Here is a 19,015-nt window from a genome sequence, read left to right as displayed (position 1 = left end):
AAGGGGTAAACTGCCAACAACAAAACAAGAACTACTCCATCTCCCCTATAGTAGGAGCCCTGTCAACACAGGCAGACGCTGCCCCCCAGCGGCCGGAGGGATTCTCTTCAAATTGGTCTTGTGAAAAATCATGAAAAGCGGACACTTTCATGAATTTATAATACCCGGCCGGACGCTACAAGGAGGACGAGAAAAGTGGACTTGTCCGGGCAAAAGAGGACGTTTGGTCACCGAAACATAAATAAGTATCCTTGGCAGGCCAGTCGCAACAATGTACTGATGCACACTATTCAATAATAAAATAATCAGCCAACATGTATTAGTCTAAAATGTGACGCTTTTTGTTGCACAAGAGAAGGAACTGTCATGAACACCTGTCATCGTAAAATGAACACATTGCAATGCACTACTGCACCAGGTTTTTCTGCTCTCACTGTCTGCATGAAGAGGAGTCTCACAATGGTATGATGCAGGAAAGAAGGGTGTTGCGACTGTGAATATATTGCCTAAATGTATTGAGGCTAGCAGTAACCGCCGGCATGCTGCAGCTGCAGTTACTGTTTATGAATATTCATGTTTGACAAGAGGGAGCGCGCAGGAGCCAGTTTTGTGGAGGCAATTTGAGGTGTTGATGCAGCAGCTGATGCAGGAAAACAAGTACAGTATAAAGAAAAAGGGTTGTTTTTATCGCAACTAACCGATGAAAATTAATCAGTTCGTAGAATCAATCAAAAAATGGGTTATCATAGGGGAAGGTTATATATTAACCCCAATCCACTTTAATCTGAAAATGGGGGAAGGTTTCTTTAGTTTAAAATTATTAATTTTTTGTTCTGTTAATGGCTGGATGTAACAAAATTTATCTACATAGTGCATTTATTTTTTGTGTGCATTGTATCAGTTGGGCTGTCAAAACCACAACAATGTGACCGAACATCCAAAAACTCATTTCAAGGAGATGTTTATCGACCCTGTACAAATTCCTATAAACTTTTTTCTACCTAAACATGTCTTTTAAAAACACGATGTCCACGGGACACTGCTGAAGTCACTGTTGCAACACAGTGCACCTTGCCACCGTGTCATCATTCTTCACTTTAACTAGACAGGGATATACTCAGGGGTGAAAGTGGGCCGAAACGGTCCGGAACGCCGTTCAGGTATAAAATTCGGGGGGAGAGCGGTGCTTTAATCCTGAAATATAACGCCAACTGTCAAACCTCCATGTTTAAAAAAAAAACAAAAAAAAACTGCCAGGCAGCCACACACGCATCTCCAAGACAAAAAAACAACCTTTTTTAACATCAGATTTACATGCACAAGTGTGGACTATCAAGTACTTGTGTCACATCATCCTTTTCCACCGATAATTATTATTTTTATTATTCCACGGTGTTCCACGGAGTTATGTCTGTCTGAGTTTGACGAGACAGTCGACTCACGTCAATGTACCATGCGTGCAGTGAACCGCCCTGCCTTGACTCCAGTTGTCCGTTCATTTGGCTGACATACTGACATGCGATCAGCATGGATAGTTAGCTCTGAATGGTTTGAATGCAAATGTTTCTGGGACAACAAAAAAAGAAGGAAAAGAACAAGCTTGTTGAATTAATGCAATAAAAAGGGCAATGAAACAGAAAAATGATCAGATCTTTAAGAGAAAGGAAAGAGGCTTATTTTATTTGGTCTGATTGAAAGGTTCAGAACATCTGTGTTGTAATGCCTGACCCCAGAATTCATTCATTCATTCATTCATTCATTCATTCATTCATTCATTCATTCATTCATTCATTCTTTTTCCAATCCGCTTCTTAATGAACAAAAAAATTCAGATATTTTTTTAAAGCTGTATGTAGTTCTTAAAACAGGCATGAAAATCTCTCACCTTTCGGCGAAATTCGCCGTTTTGAAGTAAAAAAGGACGACCTACGTGAATTGTGTAGATCCGGGGAGAAATTATTTTTGGGAGGGGGGGGGTCGGGATATTTTATTTAATTATTATTATTATTATTATCATCATGTGATTAACTTAGTACGAAAACTGAGCAATTCAGAAATCGGTCCTTTAAAACAGTGACACTTGGACAGTCAGCAAATCCTTCCAAATGCTTAGCTGACGAGAGCCAATCATCGGCCCAAACTGCGTTCCATTATTCCAATCGCGCGCACTTTGGTTGCATTGCAAAGCTGCGAAAACAAAAAGCAGGCCTTATCCACACCGGGGCAGACCAGAGCACAGCATACACACTTGCCTGTATTTGCCAGCAGATTGAAGTTGGTGAGTAAGGGTTTCAATCGTTTTCATATTTTGCGATATAATAAAGTTACTGCTATTCGTTGCAGCTTGCGTTGAACACTGCTAGCGCTAGGCAAATCTCCCTTGAAAAAATAGCTCCCGTTAAATTGGCGTCAAGCTTATGTATTTAGCGGTAATATAAACGAAGAAACGCACTGTTGAGCCAAATTAAGCGGCCTGCTCTCGGATGGAGGGGGGCGCCTCTAATCGCTCCTGTCGTCCGCCTGAGACGCGTTACTTTCGGCTTGGACTTGAGATGACGGCCGGTGTCGGCACAACACCAGCCCGACGAGTGGCGGGAATGATTCTTGCTTCTTAAAGCTTTTCAGAAATACAATGATCCCTCGTTTTTCGCGGTTAATGGGGACCAGAACCCGCCGCAATAAGTGAAAACCGCGAAGTAGTGCCCCCCCCACCACCACACACACAATTTTTTTTGCGCGTTGCGCGTGTTCAATGCATTTATTTAGATTTTACATTGGGAAAAGATACATATATAAGACATGTTTTTCACTTCCCCCCCCAAAGTATCATTTATAAATGGTTTTTAAGCACTTCAAAATGTAAGAATTACATGTTTTAAACATGTTACTGCCCCACCGAATTATTTTTAAAGTAGTAAGAAAATTGTTGGCTTTATTAAATGCTTCATAGTGAGTCTACTCAAACCCTCTGAAGCCGCTCACTTTGTTAAACGATGATGGACACATGTGCAAACTTTTTCTATGATAGACTTTTTTTAAGTGAGATTTTTTTTGTTGTTGTTTTTTTTTTGTTGTTTGAAGCAACTTACTTTTTGTTTGAATAATAATAAAGACACAAATGTCCAAGCCAAAATGTGGCCCGAACGCAAAACAACATTACTTCAATGTGAAAAGATGATTCAATCAAGAAAAATACTTTTCAAATGCTTTTTTTGTCTCAAATTAATTTTTTTCAATCAAAAACATTTTTTTTTATTGAAGTGACTTTTTTGGGATTCCATCCATCCATCCATTATCTTCCGCTTGTTCCGGGGTCGGGTCACGGGGGCAGCAGCTTTCACAGGGAAGCCCAGACTTCCCTCTCCCCAGCCACTTCAACCAGCTCCTCCGGCGGGATCCCAAGGCGTTCCCAGGCCAGCCGAGAGACATAGACTCTCCAGCATGTCCTGGGTCGTCCCCGGGGCCTCCCGCCGGTGGGACATGCCCGGAACACCTCTCCAGGGAGGCGTCCGGGAGGCATTCGAACCAGATGCCCGAGCCACCTCAGCTGGCTCCTCTCTACGCGGAGGAGTAGCGGCTCGATGCCGAGTCCCTCCCGGATGACCGAGCTTCTCACCCTATCTCTAAGGGAGAGCCCGGACACCCTGCGGAGGAAACTCATTTCGGCCGCTTGTATCCGGGATCTTGTTCTTTCGGTCACGACCCAAAGCTCGTGACCATAGGTGAGGGTAGGAACGTAGATCGACTGGTAAATCGAGAGGTTTGCCTTTCGGCTCAGCTCCTTCTTCACCACTACGGACCGGTGCAGAGTCCGCATTACTGCAGATGCCGCACCGATTCGCCTGTTTTTTGGGATTCGAAATATTTATTTTGATTGAAGCAACTTTGTTTTTGATAGAAGCAACTTTTTGGGGGGATTGAATAATAAGACACAAATCCACCTCCATAGTTACTGAGAGAGAAAGAAATTAAGAAAGCTTTAAAAATAAAAACCACCGGGGAGTCTGATTTTTTTTTTTTTTTTTTTTTTAAATAAGATTTATATTTCATTATATAGATATGTCTTGAAAGGAGATTGAGGGATAAAAAAGAGTTGAATGAATCTGCTAAAGGCTGTGGATACCTCATTAACTGGGTGAATAGCACACTTGGTAAGAGTAAGTTTGCAAGAATAGTCTGGTGTAAAATACAATTATAAACACAATTACAATGTTATTTTTCTATAGGATTTTATGCTATTGCTTTATTAATTATTAGGTGCTAGAGTAGTAGAGTTGTTAAGTATGGATAATAATGAAATAATAGTTTTGAGAAAACTGAGCTGTTGGTGGCTCAGTGACCATCTGATGTGGTTTGTTCTCAGATGAACAAGTTGAGGAAGGAAGTTTTGATGCAGAGGTTGAAGGAAGAAAAGAGGCAGACAGACTTAGTGACAGCCAGAAAGTGTTGATGACAGTGTTGATTTCTATTCACTGTTGCCCCTTCCTAATTAAAGTATGTCACAGTTGCAGCCAATTATTACCTAAAGCTGGTTAAAATTGAAGTTATGTTGTTTTAAGGTGTATTACTGTAAGTGCTTGTTCATGTGCCCCTTTTGATCGATGAGCACCCGCCCCTCCAACGGTCTCTGCACGGCCCTGCTGAAACACAGTGTGGGTCGACAGAGCTCAATATTTTGTTGGGTTGTACAGTGTACCGGAACATATTTCCTCCACACCCTTCTCACCTTTTTAACCCTTGACCCACTTTCATGCCTGTTAAAAATGAGATATATATTTTTTTAAACAATTTTTACGTTTTATACGGTTTTTTTTGTTTTTTTTTTTTAAACAAGAGGCATCTCTAGTTTCAGTTGCACCTAAACTACAATGCAGAATGTTCAAAACTCATTTTAAAGCAATAAAACTGGCCACTGGAAGTCAGTAGTGCATTTTATAAGAACTCATCTCAGGCCAAGAAAGGAAGTGAAGAAAAATAGTCAGAAAACGGAAGTTGGAGGGATCTTGTGAGGATGCGGGAGAAATTGAGAAAAATGTGGAGAACGATCGGGAAAAAAAGGCAAACAACACTGGAGGAGTGTTTTGAAAAGAAAACGAAACCATCGTCAAAGAAGGATTAAAAAAAATCTATATTGATGAGACAGACGGTGGCGACCACAGCAGGGTCAGGTTCCACACGCGTTCTGCGGAGCTCACGTTGCGTTACTCCTTAGCCCAAGGTTGAAACCAACGATGAAGATGATGAAAAAAGTGAGCCCGATCTTGATCCGGACTCATCAGATTACTGGGAGCCATTTCATTCAACCGGGAGCAGCCGAGAGCCTTCCCTGTTGTTATGTACGTAAATAGTTTAACAGTTCAATAGTTTAGTTATGTGTAAATAAATTGTTACTTTGCGATCAAAAGTTCTATTTGTCTTGTTGTTTATGTTATTTTGTAGAACGAAAACATTATTCAGATGTTTGGGATGTCACAAAAGCGAAATATAGCTGTGTTAAAGTCAAAGTTATGTTTGAAATGTATGCTTTTACAAAAAGCTCCATTTCTCTGTTTTTTCATCAGAAATGGGAAAATTGCTCAAACTAAGCTATTTTCTAATGCTGATTATTAAAGAATGGAAAAAGATATGAACTACTTTTTTTCTGCTGAAAAAAGAGTCTAATCTTTTTTTTTGGTGGTTTATATAGCAATAGAACAGAATTTTCTGTGGGCCTTGCAAAATCAGTCAAAATCGAGTAAAACAGCCGGGAGCGAAGGGCCTTGCTCCGGTGAAAATGGCTGGGAGTGAATGAGTTAAGTAGTTAAAATTAAGGTTTTACATTTATTCATTCATTCATTCATTTTCCATGCCGCTTTTCCTCACGAGGGTCGCGGAGGTACTATCCCAGCGAACTACGGGCAGTAGGCAGGGGACACCCTGAACTGGTTGCCAGCCAATCGCAGGGCACATTTTACATGTGAGGAAATCAGGGAAAATATAAATTAAATTTTGCTGACTTAAACAGTAAGCGCACTTATTGTCAAAGTGCACTTTGACAATAAGCGTAAGCATAATAAGCTGTATGATTTAATACATTTCAAAACGGGACAGATGATGTACAAAGCCTCAACTAATAGCCTTCCGTATAACCTGAAAATCATTTTTGGTCCCTTACTCTGGTGTAAAGCTTTGAAACAAACTAGATTCTGCAGTGACCAGCTCAGGGTCATTAGCTGTTTTTATGAGGAGGTATAAACAAACTTTATTAAACAATTATGTTGCTGACTTAAGCTAACTCTTGGACATATTAAAAACTGTACAAAAGGTAAATAATGTCTGGGCGGCAACTCAAACCTGTAAACAAAACCGAGTGTACCCAAAACAAAGGAGGGCAAAAAAAAAAAAAAAGTGACTCAAAGCCAATGCAACAGAACTCACAAGGACAGATCATCTGTTGGCTGTAAATGCACAGAAAACTGACTTCAAATTCTTCAAACTCTGTAACGACATGGAACTGGTCGATTGGCCACTGTGTGCCCTGGCCAAGATCTTTACAATGCGGTCAGAACCTGGACAACGCGCCTGCCTGGAAAACACCTTAAAGTCTGGATATGTGGAGGATAGCTGGGGTAGATGGCGGCGCTGTGTCTGACCACACTCGAAGTGGAACGATAGCGAGGATGTTTTCTTTTTGGTGCGCTGCTGGCTGCTACTTTTCTGCAGGGGCTTGGAGATTGTGCCAGGTGGGACAGTGAATGCTGGGACGGTCCCTATAAGGTGGTCAGAAGGACCTAGCGACGCCAGTTCCCCAGGCCCTGAGTCCACAACCGGAATGGCGATGCAACTTACTACGAAGCTGCGCAATCTTGAGATGAATGTTCGTCGGGAGGCAGCAAGGAATGAAAACTGCGACGAGGATTAAGTCGACGAAAGGGGGGTGGTGCACAAGGCCTGCCATCGGTCCGCAGCTATTCCCTATCTTCTGGATCGAATCAACTGAATAAACTAACCACTGAATTATGAACTAATCTACTGGATCTAATCAACATAACGAGCGCATTGCCACGATCAACAATCGACTATTGGGAAAATGAACAATCAGAGGGGATGGTTATTAAAAAAAACAAAAAAACAAACTTGTAATCACTACGAAATCTGAATGTCAAAAATTGTTATTCGATATTTTCTGCGTCCTATATGGTATACTGGGGGCGGGTTTCAATAAGCTTCGGCTTCTCCTGTCTGCCCTTTTCTTTTCGGGTTGAATTCATTGTAAACACATATAAATGCTGTATGTTTGGATTTGTCATGCCTCAAGGGAAAATAAATAATAAATTTTAAAAAATTTAATAAAACCGAGTACAGTTATTATTTTGCCTGCACACTCTCACTGACATTGTCAAAAAAACAAACAAATAACGCACTCCCTCACATAGAAACAAAATCTGGGATATTCTATCCGACTCGCGGGCATTCAGGGAGCCACTATCAATATCAGGGAGACTGCTGGAACTTTCGGGAGACTTAGGATGCATGTTCCAGGTCGTGGAAATCCGGAATCCTTGGTTAAATGAAAGACAACTGGACGTTTTTCTTGTAATCCCGGTCGTCGTACAAATTACTTTGTTAATAATATTCAATGTCATTTTAACTCAGATTACTTCTTTAATGTAGAGGAGTCAAAGAGGTAATGAACGACTAACTGCAGCCATTCTAAATGTACTGTAATGATGAATTAGCTAGACATTTAAAATCAGTATGACAAAGAACATTTTCACTTCAGCAAAGGGAATGTCAATGATTGCCAATTAAATGAGTGTTTCCTTAGCGGTGACTTCTTGTTACTCGAGGTCAAAAGTAGACAAGAAAATGACAAACGAAATGTAAGTCTAATCCACTTTGGCTGACAATAAAGGCCTAGTTGTGTCAGTCAACGAACAAGAAATTGCAATGACAAGGTTTTTACGGGATTAAAGAAACAAATATATAGACAGAGGGAGTCTCACAGTTTTTTGTGTCCTTCTCAGGCCATATCGATTAATTAGCGGGCGTCACCTGGCGCTGTGACCTCGGGCAGACATGGACTTCCCCGATGAGCTCCTGCTGGCTGAGTTGAGTCACCTACAGCTCTACAACGACTCACTCTTTCATAACAACTTTAGCAGCGGCGACAACGAGACAGACACCCTGCTGCCGACCAGCGTGAGGGCCACCATTGTTGTGGTCTATATGATCGTTTGTGTCATCGGCCTGGTGGGGAACTTCCTGGTCATGTATGTCATCATAAGGTAAGAAGAACGTCTTGTTGAATACTGTTGTCATCGTTCAAAACTTGTGTAACTCAGAAACATCTGCTGTGCAGTGATGGTATAAATTAAACACATTCTGAAATGGTAAGATCACTGTTGCTATAGTGATGGCAAGTGGTGAGTGGCCTGTTTTAAACAAGGCATTGGTCTCATGACATCCGAACCTACCAACAAGTGTTTAAATAAGATTTCCTGCAGCAGATAGAGCACAGCTGGGTGCAGGAGCGTCACTTTCATATCCAATTGTTACCATTGTTAGGTTCTCATTGCAGCTCCATATGAGTATTTTTTTTTTTTTTGAAGCACGTTCTTTTTGTATTCATTTATCCTTTCTAGTAGATCGTTTTTATAAATTTCAAAGTTTAGCTGAGCTTGGGAGGAAGAGAAAGAACAATGTTCGGAAAAGAAGTGTTTAAAGTGCATCATGAGTAGGGTTGGGCATTGAGAGTCGAGCATCGATGGGAACCGGTTCTATCACTCCGATGCTCCCGGAATCATTCGAATTTAAAAATTTCGATTCCATATTTCGATGCCCTGACCGCCGAGCAGAAAAAAAATTCTCAAGTTCAAAGACTAATATTTATATACTGTACAAGTTAATATTATCCCTGTGTGAAGTTCATATAATTTAAAAGATCATCGAGAAGATAAGACTTTAATATAAACCATGCAATTTTTTTTTACCCTGCCTCTTAAAAGAATCGGAATCGAGAATCGTTCAGAATCGGACTCGAAATGTGGAATCGCAATCGGAAGCGGAACTGTTCAATTTCAAACGATGCCCAACCCTAATCATGAGATAAATCCCATTCACTGTGGTTAAGAATTATCTGAATGATATACAGTATATATATATTTTTTTCATTTTAATCGTTTCTGGCCTTACACAAAAGTTATTAAATAAGACATATCCACAATTTACAACAACAATTACAAGATGTTTTAATGAAAGGTCTCTAAAGCTACGTTCATACTGCAGGTCTTAATGCACCAATCCGATTTTTCCTTGTTTTTCCGACGCGAGTGAGGCATTATTTTGACGTTCTGAACGGGTCAAGTTGCATAGAAGTGGACCATTTCAAATCCGATCTGGGTCACTTTCATATGTGGTTTAAATCCGGTCTGGGCCACATTTTTCCAGAATGTAGCGGCGGTCTGGACATGCACGTCTCCCTAATCGGAATTCATGCAGCAATTACGTATCAAAGAGCGAGAGAAATGGCGCGCTATGACAGTGGTGCAGATGTCCGTTAGCCCCTAGCTTGCCTTGAACATGGCTTTTGGGGAAGGGCGGGCTTGGCAACAGTCATAAAAAATAAAAATGGGTTGAGGATCAGCCTGAGAATGATCGGTTTTCTCTCGGCTCTGTATGAGCAATATTTCAAGATTGCTTCCACGGCCGAAAGTCGGGGCAAACTGGCCGTATGTGTGTGTGACATGCACGGACAGTGCATGCATGCTATCAATCCACAGAAACTTTCAATATAGGCCTAAACGGGGATTATTTATGTCTGTTATTTGTGTCCTCTTTTTGGAAATCAAAATATGATTGCCCTGGAATGATGGATGGCAGCCAGCGTGTGTAGTCATTTGTTTTTATGCTTCTGCGCATGCGGCTCTTCTTGCTCAGCTTGTGTCGGACTGAAAATTAGTGCGCATGCGTAATATTTGAACGGTCTCAATGGACAAAGGCAGTCTGAACGGGCACGCCAAAAAAACAGATATGACAAAAAATTTGGATTTGTGCATTAAGACCTGCAGTATGAACCTCGCTTAAGGCTAGGTTCAGACCGCTGGTCTTAATGCACGAATCCGATTTTTTTGTGTTTTTCCGACGCGAGTGAGGCATTAACTTGACGGTCTGAACGTAACAAGTCGCATAGGAGTGGACCATTACAAATCCGATCTGGGACACTTTCGTTTATGGTTTAAATCTGGTCTGAGCCACATTTTTCCAGAATGTGGCGGCGGTCTGAAATGTCAAGTCTCCCAAATCGGAATTCATGCAGCAATTATGTCAGCAAAGAGCGAGAGCAGCAGGCAGGACGACAGCGATGTTAGCGTTAGCACCTAGCTTGAACTCGGCTTTTACACAGTAGGCGGGCTTGACATAAAAAAGGATAAGCCTGATAATGCTCGATTTTCTTTCTGTGTGCCAAATGAGCAATATTTCAGTACTGCTTACAGGCCGAGTAGGGGCAAACTGACGCATACACGTAAGGCTTATGTGCGTGCGTCATGCACGTACACTGCGTGTATGCGCTCTATCAGTCTTTATAATCTTTTAATATAAGACTGAACGGGGATTATTAATGTATGTTATTTGTGTCGTATTCTTGGAAATCAAAATATGATCACTCTGGAACGACATACAGCCAGCATTTGTTACCGTATTGGCCCGAATATAAGACGGTGTCTTTTGCATTGAAAAAGGACTGAAAAAGTGGGGGTCGTCTTATATTCACGGTCTAGACATTATACCCATTCACGATGCTAGATGGCGCCAGATATCATTGAAGTGAATGCTGAATTTGAGGAGTAATGTTCTGTCATGACATGTCTCAGCTACTCCCAAATTTAACCATTTTGCATTATTTTATTGTTTTATCCCAATAGATTCGTTTATTTACATTTCAAAAACCAGAAGCCATTCATTTACAAATGTGATTGCACTTTAGTTTACATATTTAAAGGTTTAGATATTAAAATGTGAATGAGGCAAAATAACATACTTTTTCTCTCAAATATATTGTTATAATCATTTTTTTCAGATTACTGTAATTATTTTCTGTATAAAAATTAATTTGGTGTTCAAAAAGTCTTTTTTCAAACTTGAGTCTTGAAAAAGAGGGGGTTGTCTCATAATCAGGGCCGTCTTATATTCAGGCCAATACGAAATTTGTTTTAATGCTTCTGTGCATGTGGGTTAGTTTGCTGAGCTCTTGTCGGACCGCGAAAAAAATTAACTGCTTTTACATTGTTCGAACAGTAATTTAGGCATATTTACATTAACAGCAGTGAAACTAAGGAAACAAATCAACAACCTACCTAACAGTGTTCATGTTATCTCACAATATAGCTCATCGCCTGCCATTGATGGTGATTGATGTCCAATCCATTTTGACTGGGAGAGGCTGGCAGCGATCATTGAAGGAGTTAATATTAGTCTGTTATAGGTGTAATAGATTATCATGGATTATTGGCTGTTACCTCCAGGAGAGACTCCAGATCTTACAGGGTATAGTTGCCACGCAGGTGCTGCTGATTCAACGCAAAATAGATTGCACAGGTGTTGTCGTCAATGTCACTGAAACATGATCATTCAGTGACAGCCATCCCAGTGCAAATGAATTTTATGTCCTTGCTGTCAGTGGCACTGAAAGAGTTAACATACTGTTTAATTTCTCCTCCAATTCCCCACATACAGTTTGATCACTTCAAACTTCATTTTGTTTTTGCTTTGCTCTCCCAAATGTTCCATTACAACATTTTAAAAAGATTAATTAAATTAAAAATAAACACTCGGATCTCCACTTTTACATGTATTTCCAATGGTGTGCACTATCATTTTAAGAGCAAATGCTCATATCTCAGTAAATCAGATCCAAAGTGAGGTGTTGTCTTGACAACAGTGACAATGAAACTGCTGTTTGGTTATAATTCAAAAATTGCATTTTGGGAGTGAGCTGTACCCAGTAAAAGAAAACACTACTTTAGTCCCGTTCTTCTTTCAGTCGCTCTCATGAAGAGAACACACATGTGAAAAGAAAACGCAGGTGTTCTAGGGCAGTTGTTGAATGTCATGGAGCCCAAACATGATCTGGAACTTTTTTGTTTTAAAAATCCCAAATAAAAAGACAGTCTGATCTTACTAATAAGCGAAAATGTCTCTTGTTTTAGCAGCATGAGATGTTAGAGATGGCAGCCAAAGACACTTGGAGGCGTGTCATGATGACTCGGCTGTGACAGAGGGAGGCTGCAACAGTGGGAGGCAGGAAAAAGTGAAAGGGTGATTCATTTGAATGACCCAAAGAGGGATTAGAGTGCCAACAGAGTTGATGTTATTCTTGATAAATCTGAGACATTTTGTGTTTTGGAAAGGGACTCAATCCCACACAATGAGAAATAATCACATTTTTCTTTTAATATTTCCTTATTCATATTATGCATTGGCACACAATTCCTTCCTTTCATAGTCACATCTCAAAGGTGACTTCATTTCCGTAATGACAAGGGTTGGAAAGGTATATTAAGTGAAATCCAGTTCGTGAGCAAATTCAAATTGAGCTACCAATGCCCAGCTCACTCCCTCAATGTCTCATGAGCTCAGGGTTCTGATAAACTTACCTGAAGAGCCCGCATGACCTCTATTGGCTAACTCAGAAGCTACAAGCAACGATAAGGCTGCAATTTAATAATTTAATTGATCATCCCTAAGACAAAACAAGTATTTGCCTATTTATTTAAAGCCCAAAACCTTTTCTTGAATAAGTGCTAACAAAACACAATTAAGCGATGTATTTATATATCTATTTATTTATTTATTTATATACCGACCACTTAACAGCCACAAACTGTCCTGAAGGTGGCCAACGCCAACCACAAAGAATAGTCCAATCCAAAAGTCTGAAATTCAAGCCGATATTTGATGGTACATCAGACATTGAAGGCATTCTGTTGAAAATACACATTACTTGGATCCAGTTGACATTAAAATATCCTGATTTTACACTTACAGTGGGGCAAATAAATATTTAGTCTACCACTAATTGTGCAAGTTCTCCCACTTGAAAATATTACAGAGGCCTGTAATTGTCAACATGGGTAAACCTCAACCATGAGCGACAGAATGTGGAAAAAAACAAAACAAAATCACATTGTTTAATTTTTAAAGAGTTTATTTGCAAATCATGGTGGAAAAAAAGTATTTGGTCAATACCAAAAGTTCATCTCAATACTTTGTTGTGTACCCTTAGTTGGCAATAACGGAGGCCAAACGTTTTCTGTAACTCTTCACAAGCTTTTCACACACTGTTGCTGGTATTTTGGCCCATTCATCCATGCAGATCTCCTCTAGAGCAGTGATGTTTTGGGGCTGTCGTTGGGCAACACAGACTTTCAACTCCCTCCACAGATTTTCTATGGGATTGAGATCTGGAGACTGGCTAGGCCACTTCAGGACCTTGAAATGCTTCTTACGAAGCCACTCCTTTGTTTCCCTGGCTGTGTGTTTGGGATCATTGTCATGCTGAAAGACCCAGCCACGTCTCATCTTCAATGCCCTTGCTGATGGAAGGAGATTTTCACTCAAAATCTCTCAATACATGGCCCCATTCATGCTTTCCTTTACACATATCAGTCGTCCTGGTCCCTTTGCAGAAAAACAGTCCCAAAGCATGATGTTTCCACCCCCATGGTTCACAGTGGGTATGGTGTTCTTCAGATGCAATTCAATATTCTTTCTCCTCCAAACACGAGAACCAGTGTTTCTACCAAAAAGTTCTATTTTGGTTTCATCTGACCGTCACACGTTCTCCCAGTCCTCTTCTGGATCATCCAAATGCTCTCTAGCGATCCGCAGACGGGCCTGGACGTGTACTTTCTTCAGCAGGGGGACACGTCTGGCAGTGCAGGATTTGAGTCCCTGGCGGTGCATTGTGTTACTGATAGTAGCCTTTGTTTCTGTGGTCCCAGCTCTCTGTAGGTCTTTCACTCGGTCCCTCAGTGTGGTTCTGGGATTTTTGCTCACCGTTCTTGTTATCATTTTGACGCCACGGGGTGAGATCTTGCATGGAGCCCCAGATCGAGGGAGATTGTCAGGGGTCTTGTATGTCTTCTATTTTCTAATAATTGCTCCCACAGTTGATTTCTTTACACCAAGCGTTTTACCTATTGCAGATTCAGTTTTTCCAGCCTGGTGCAGGTCTACAATTTTGTCTCTGGTGTCCTTCGACAGCTCTTTAGTCTTGGCCATAGTGGAGTTTGGAGTGTGATTGACTGAGGGTTGTGGACAGGTGTCTTTTATACCGATAATGAGTTAAAACAGGTGCGATTAAAACAGGTAACGAGTGGAGCCTCGTTAGACCTTGTTAGACCTTGCTAGAAGAAGTTAAACCTCTTTCACAGCCATAAATCTTGCTTGTTTGTAGGTGACCAAATACTTATTTTCCACTCTAATTTGGAAATAAATTCTTTAAAAATCAAACAATGTAATTTTCTGTTGTTTTTTTTTTCACATTCTTTCTCTCTTTGTTGAGGTTTACCCATGTTGACAATTACAGGCCTCTCTAATCTTTTCAAGTAGGAGAACTTGCACAATTGGTGGTTGACTAAATACTTAATTGCCCCACTGTACATACATGGGAAAATATCATAAAGCCATAACAAAATTCTGATATATTCTTTCGCTCCACTCAACAGTTTGACAATGACAGCTTTTTCTTTTTTTTAAATTTTTCTAAAGAAAATAATTGTTTGGAAGAAATAAGTGATTAAACAGCACCTTGAAACACATTGTGGATTACCCAAATGGTGAAAATAAACTTTTTTAAATGATTGTTTTGGCAAATTTATTTTCATGGACCCAGAAGGTCCCTAAGGAAGTTGGTGAGATAAATAATAAATAAGCCTAAGAACATAACTCTGTTCTGACCAATTCAAACCGAGCTGACTTAATGGTGCTTGTTTCTTGCAACTACAGCAAATTGTGTCTCTCAGCTGAAGAAAAAAAACAAACAAAAAAAACACTTTGAACTCTCTTGTTTTGAAGCTCACAACAACAAAAATAAAGACCGCTACAAGGATCTGGCTTCTCTCGGACCCCTTCACAAAAGAATGCGCACCTCAGAGGGGAACATAATCATAGTGAAGTGAGTTGTGAGCAGGCCTAAGGCTGAAGCACAAGTTGAAGCCTCTCTTTTGAAAAAAAAAAAAAAAAAAAAAGCCTTCAAGGATTCCTTCCTGTTTCCATAACAACCCACACATACGATATTTGCCCTCACCATTGGTTTGGAGATGCTTTACCAACTAAAAACAAACAAAAAAACAACAACAACAACAATGAAACATGCATTATTAGTGATATTCTGGGGTTCATAAATTAGTCTTTTTTTCCCCCATAAATGCTCATGGGTCTCTAACTGCTGGCCCAGGGGCCAATTGCAGCCTCGGGTCAATGTTATCATAGACAGAATTGCAGACCTTTACAAGCCTGAAAAGGGTCATGGGGCAATTGCCAAGCAGCTTGGTGATACAAGATCCACCATTGGAGCAATTATTAGAAAATGGAAGAAGTCAAGCATGACTGTTAAGCTCCCTCGGACTGGCGCTCAGTAAAGGATGAGGAATCACCCGAGAACTACACAGGAGGAGCTGGTTAATGACCCGAAAATAGCTTGGACCACCATTCCAAGGTTACTGTTGGTAATACACTAAGGCATCATGCTTTAAAATCATGCATGGAACAGAAGGTTCCCCTGCTTAAACCAACACATATCCTGGCCCATTTTAAGTTTGCCAATGACCATTTGGATGATCCAGAGGAGTCATGGGAGAAAGCTATGTGGTCATATGAGATTAAATAGTGTTTCGAAGACGATGATTAATGACTACCCTCCCAAGAACACCATCCCTACTGTGAAGCATGGGGGTGGTAGCATCATGCTTCTGGGTTGTTTTTTTTTTGCACATGGGACTGAACGACTGCGCTGTATAAAGAAGAGGATGACCAGTGGCCATGTATTGTTAGATTTTGGATGATAACCTCCTTCCCTCATTTAGAGCATTGAAAATGGGTTGTTACTGGGTCTTCCAACATAACAATGGCCTGAAGCAGACAGCCAGAATTACCAAGAAGTGGCTTCGTAAAAAGTATATCAAGGTTCTGGAGGGGCCTAGCCATTCTCCAGACCCAAACCCAATAGAAAATCTTGGGAGATAGTTCAAAGTCTGTGTTTCTCAGTGACAGCCCAGTAACCTCATTGATCTAGAGAAGATCTGTGTGGAGCAGTGGTGCAAAATCCCTGCTGCAGTCTGTGCAAACTTGATGAAAAGTTACAGGAAACGTTTGACCTCTGTAATTGTAATCAAAGGACTACTGTACCAATTATTAACATTGTTTTTCTTAGGTGTTCAAATATTTATTTGCAGGAGTATAATGCAAATAAATTGATAAAATATCATACGCTGTGATTTCAGGATTTTTTTTTTTTTTAGATTGTCTCTCGCAGTGGACAAGCACCTACCATGAAAATTTCAAACCCGCCCATCATTTCTAAGTGGGAGCATTTGCAAAATCGCAAGGGTGTTCAAATACTTATACTCATGTTTGGAGAATAAATGGTACTTTATATCACCCAAGAAACACTATACTGTACCAACATTAAAGTTTGGGGGTAGGGGCGTCATGGTATGGGGTTGTTTCTCATCTTGCGGTATTGGCAAACTTCATATAAAGTAAGGTGCAATGAATGGATCCATGTATCGATTCAAAGAATGCGACAAAGTTAACAATCAAATGGTTTCAAAAAAGAATATCTGTTGGAATGGCCGAGTCAATCTTCTGATTTCAAACCAAATGAACATTTTTGGAAAGAAGTAAAGAAAAGGGTTCACCAAAGTGCACTAAAAGATATTTAAGGTTTAAAGACGGTATGTCTGAAGGAGTAGGCCAAAATCACATCTAAACAGTGTTAAATAGATTAGTTATTCCAGAATCGTCAGGGAGCTGTCTTTGCAAGCAAAGCCTTCTCCATTAAAGGGCCTATGACAGGATTAAAAACAAAAAATCTTAAATAGCATTATTATGTGAATTAGAATCATATTTTGAGACGATTTGACTATATACAACAATTTGGCAAAGCGCAGATGACGAGAAATTAGTCTTTTAATCTTCTGTTTGCCCTTGCCTGTCATTATAGCGCTCTAGTGTCCCCAACTGGAGGATGACGTCGGCAGGGTCACGATTACATCTTTTTTAGAATTTAGCCCATTTAGGGGGAATTATTCAAAACTAAGAAAATGTGATGAAGAGAGCAGCAAAATGTCATTGTTTCAATCTCTCTACTCCAATATTTTTACAGGATATTTTTTTAATCTGTTATTTTTCCCCAATTGCTATATAAATGGTATGGTCATGACAAATAACGGTCTTGTGCTAAATGAAATATCAAAAATGCATTTATACAGTAAGACATCGCAAAATTACTGCATAATGGTCAAAACTGCCGACTTCTTAAACCTCCTGAACGGTATTTTATGCCACCGGACTTAGTCTTTTGTCATTTCCCTGCCCCGGCTTCGGAGCATAAACAAACTATGAGGCGTGATAGCTAGCCGACATGCTAAGCCGAACCGAGGGGTGTTTCAAAGTCAAAATGACACAAAACTACCCCAGATCATCTCAAACTGCGACAGGGTTGTCCATTGTCTTCGCCGATCGGCAACCCCCCCGGAGGCGAGCAAATGACAGCTCGTTGTTCCCCTGCTGCGGGCAGGAGAGCTTGTTTGCCGGGGAAGCAGCTGGAGAATGACCACTGGACAAAGCGGCCGACATCAGAGAAGCTCGTAGCTGCCCGAGCCCATAGGATAGTGGTCTATTGCAAGTGTTCTGCCAAATTTTGCACCCTTATAATATTTTGCTCCCAAAGCTGTTGTGGCTGGGAATAAGCCCTCTTTTACATTCAGTTGGACTCTCAATGTTATCCACAGGTGCTAAATAAACAAGTAACATCGTAAGCATACATGTTCAACACGAATATGGCGTAAATGAATGCTTAACTACATGGCGAAGACGTAAACAGTGAGATAGCGGCATGCAGTTGTCGTGGCAGGATGTGTCTGAGTAAAACTTTTCTACATGTCCGTCCATGATCAAATGTAAGTAAATATTCCTTTATTTAAAGAAACTTTGTAGTGTTTACTTTGTAATCTTTCTGTTGTATGCAATTTCTGATGGGGGTGCAAAGAGAGAACACCGGGCACATGAAGAGGGCAATAAGCTGAGAATAGCGCTCTCCCGGTGGGCAAGCGAAGAGGACTAAGGGGGGTGTTCGACAAGCCGCCAGTCGTCAGCCGAGTGGCATTTTCTGTGGACAAGGAGCTTTGTCAGCCACAAAATGCAAGCCACCTCCGTATTAAAACGTGTGCCATGATCCCAGCATTTGACATAATACAAAACACAATGTTTACTCACCTTCTCGTAAGTCCAATGGTCCCACAGTTGTGGAACTTGTTTTGGCCAATCTCGGGGTGAACGGGAACCTTTTGAAACCCCAAAAAGGCTCACACGCCTCTCCCTGGTGCAGCAACAAAACCCTGCAACACATTTGGCTGGTGTGATACGAAAAATAAACGAATTAATCCGCAAAATCAGCTGAATCCACAGTCGATCTGCATGCTATAAAGCAATGCTGTTTTGTGAGATGCTGACCAGGTGACGTCACATACTGGAGGCGAAAGTCACTCATTTTCAAGGCGCGGGATTCAAAAATTGAATAAATAAAACGATCGCTTCCACACACATCCAAGCGGTCCATTTCATTCTGTAGAATAAAATACCACATGAAATATTAAATAAACATGCTTTTTGATGTTATAGGCACTTTAAGAATCAAATAATACATAGTATGTTCAATACTAAATTTCCCGTGTTATTGCACTTTATTCATATGAACCTTATTTATGGACTCAAATGTTGTGATTTATTTTCATGTGTGGATTATTTGAGT

The 19,015-nt window shown here is 40.5% G+C and overlaps 1 protein-coding gene across 1 annotated transcript in view; it reads left to right on the top strand.

Annotated features, from left to right (window-relative positions):
• oprl1 (opiate receptor-like 1) overlaps window positions 1-19,015 on the top strand; it is a 96,693-nt gene that overhangs the window by 18,876 nt on the left and 58,802 nt on the right. Inside the window, exon 2 of the mRNA XM_057829501.1 lies at window positions 8,007-8,267. Coding sequence (XP_057685484.1) covers window positions 8,059-8,267 — 209 coding nt within the window. The 5' untranslated portion in view covers window positions 8,007-8,058. The remainder of the gene's footprint in view (window positions 1-8,006; window positions 8,268-19,015) is intronic.

The sequence above is a fragment of the Corythoichthys intestinalis genome, chromosome 2 (assembly GCF_030265065.1).
Source record: "Corythoichthys intestinalis isolate RoL2023-P3 chromosome 2, ASM3026506v1, whole genome shotgun sequence".
In the NCBI taxonomy this organism is placed as follows: domain Eukaryota; kingdom Metazoa; phylum Chordata; class Actinopteri; order Syngnathiformes; family Syngnathidae; genus Corythoichthys; species Corythoichthys intestinalis.
Note: the sequence above shows the minus strand (reverse complement) of the source record. Positions and strands in the feature narration are given on the sequence as shown.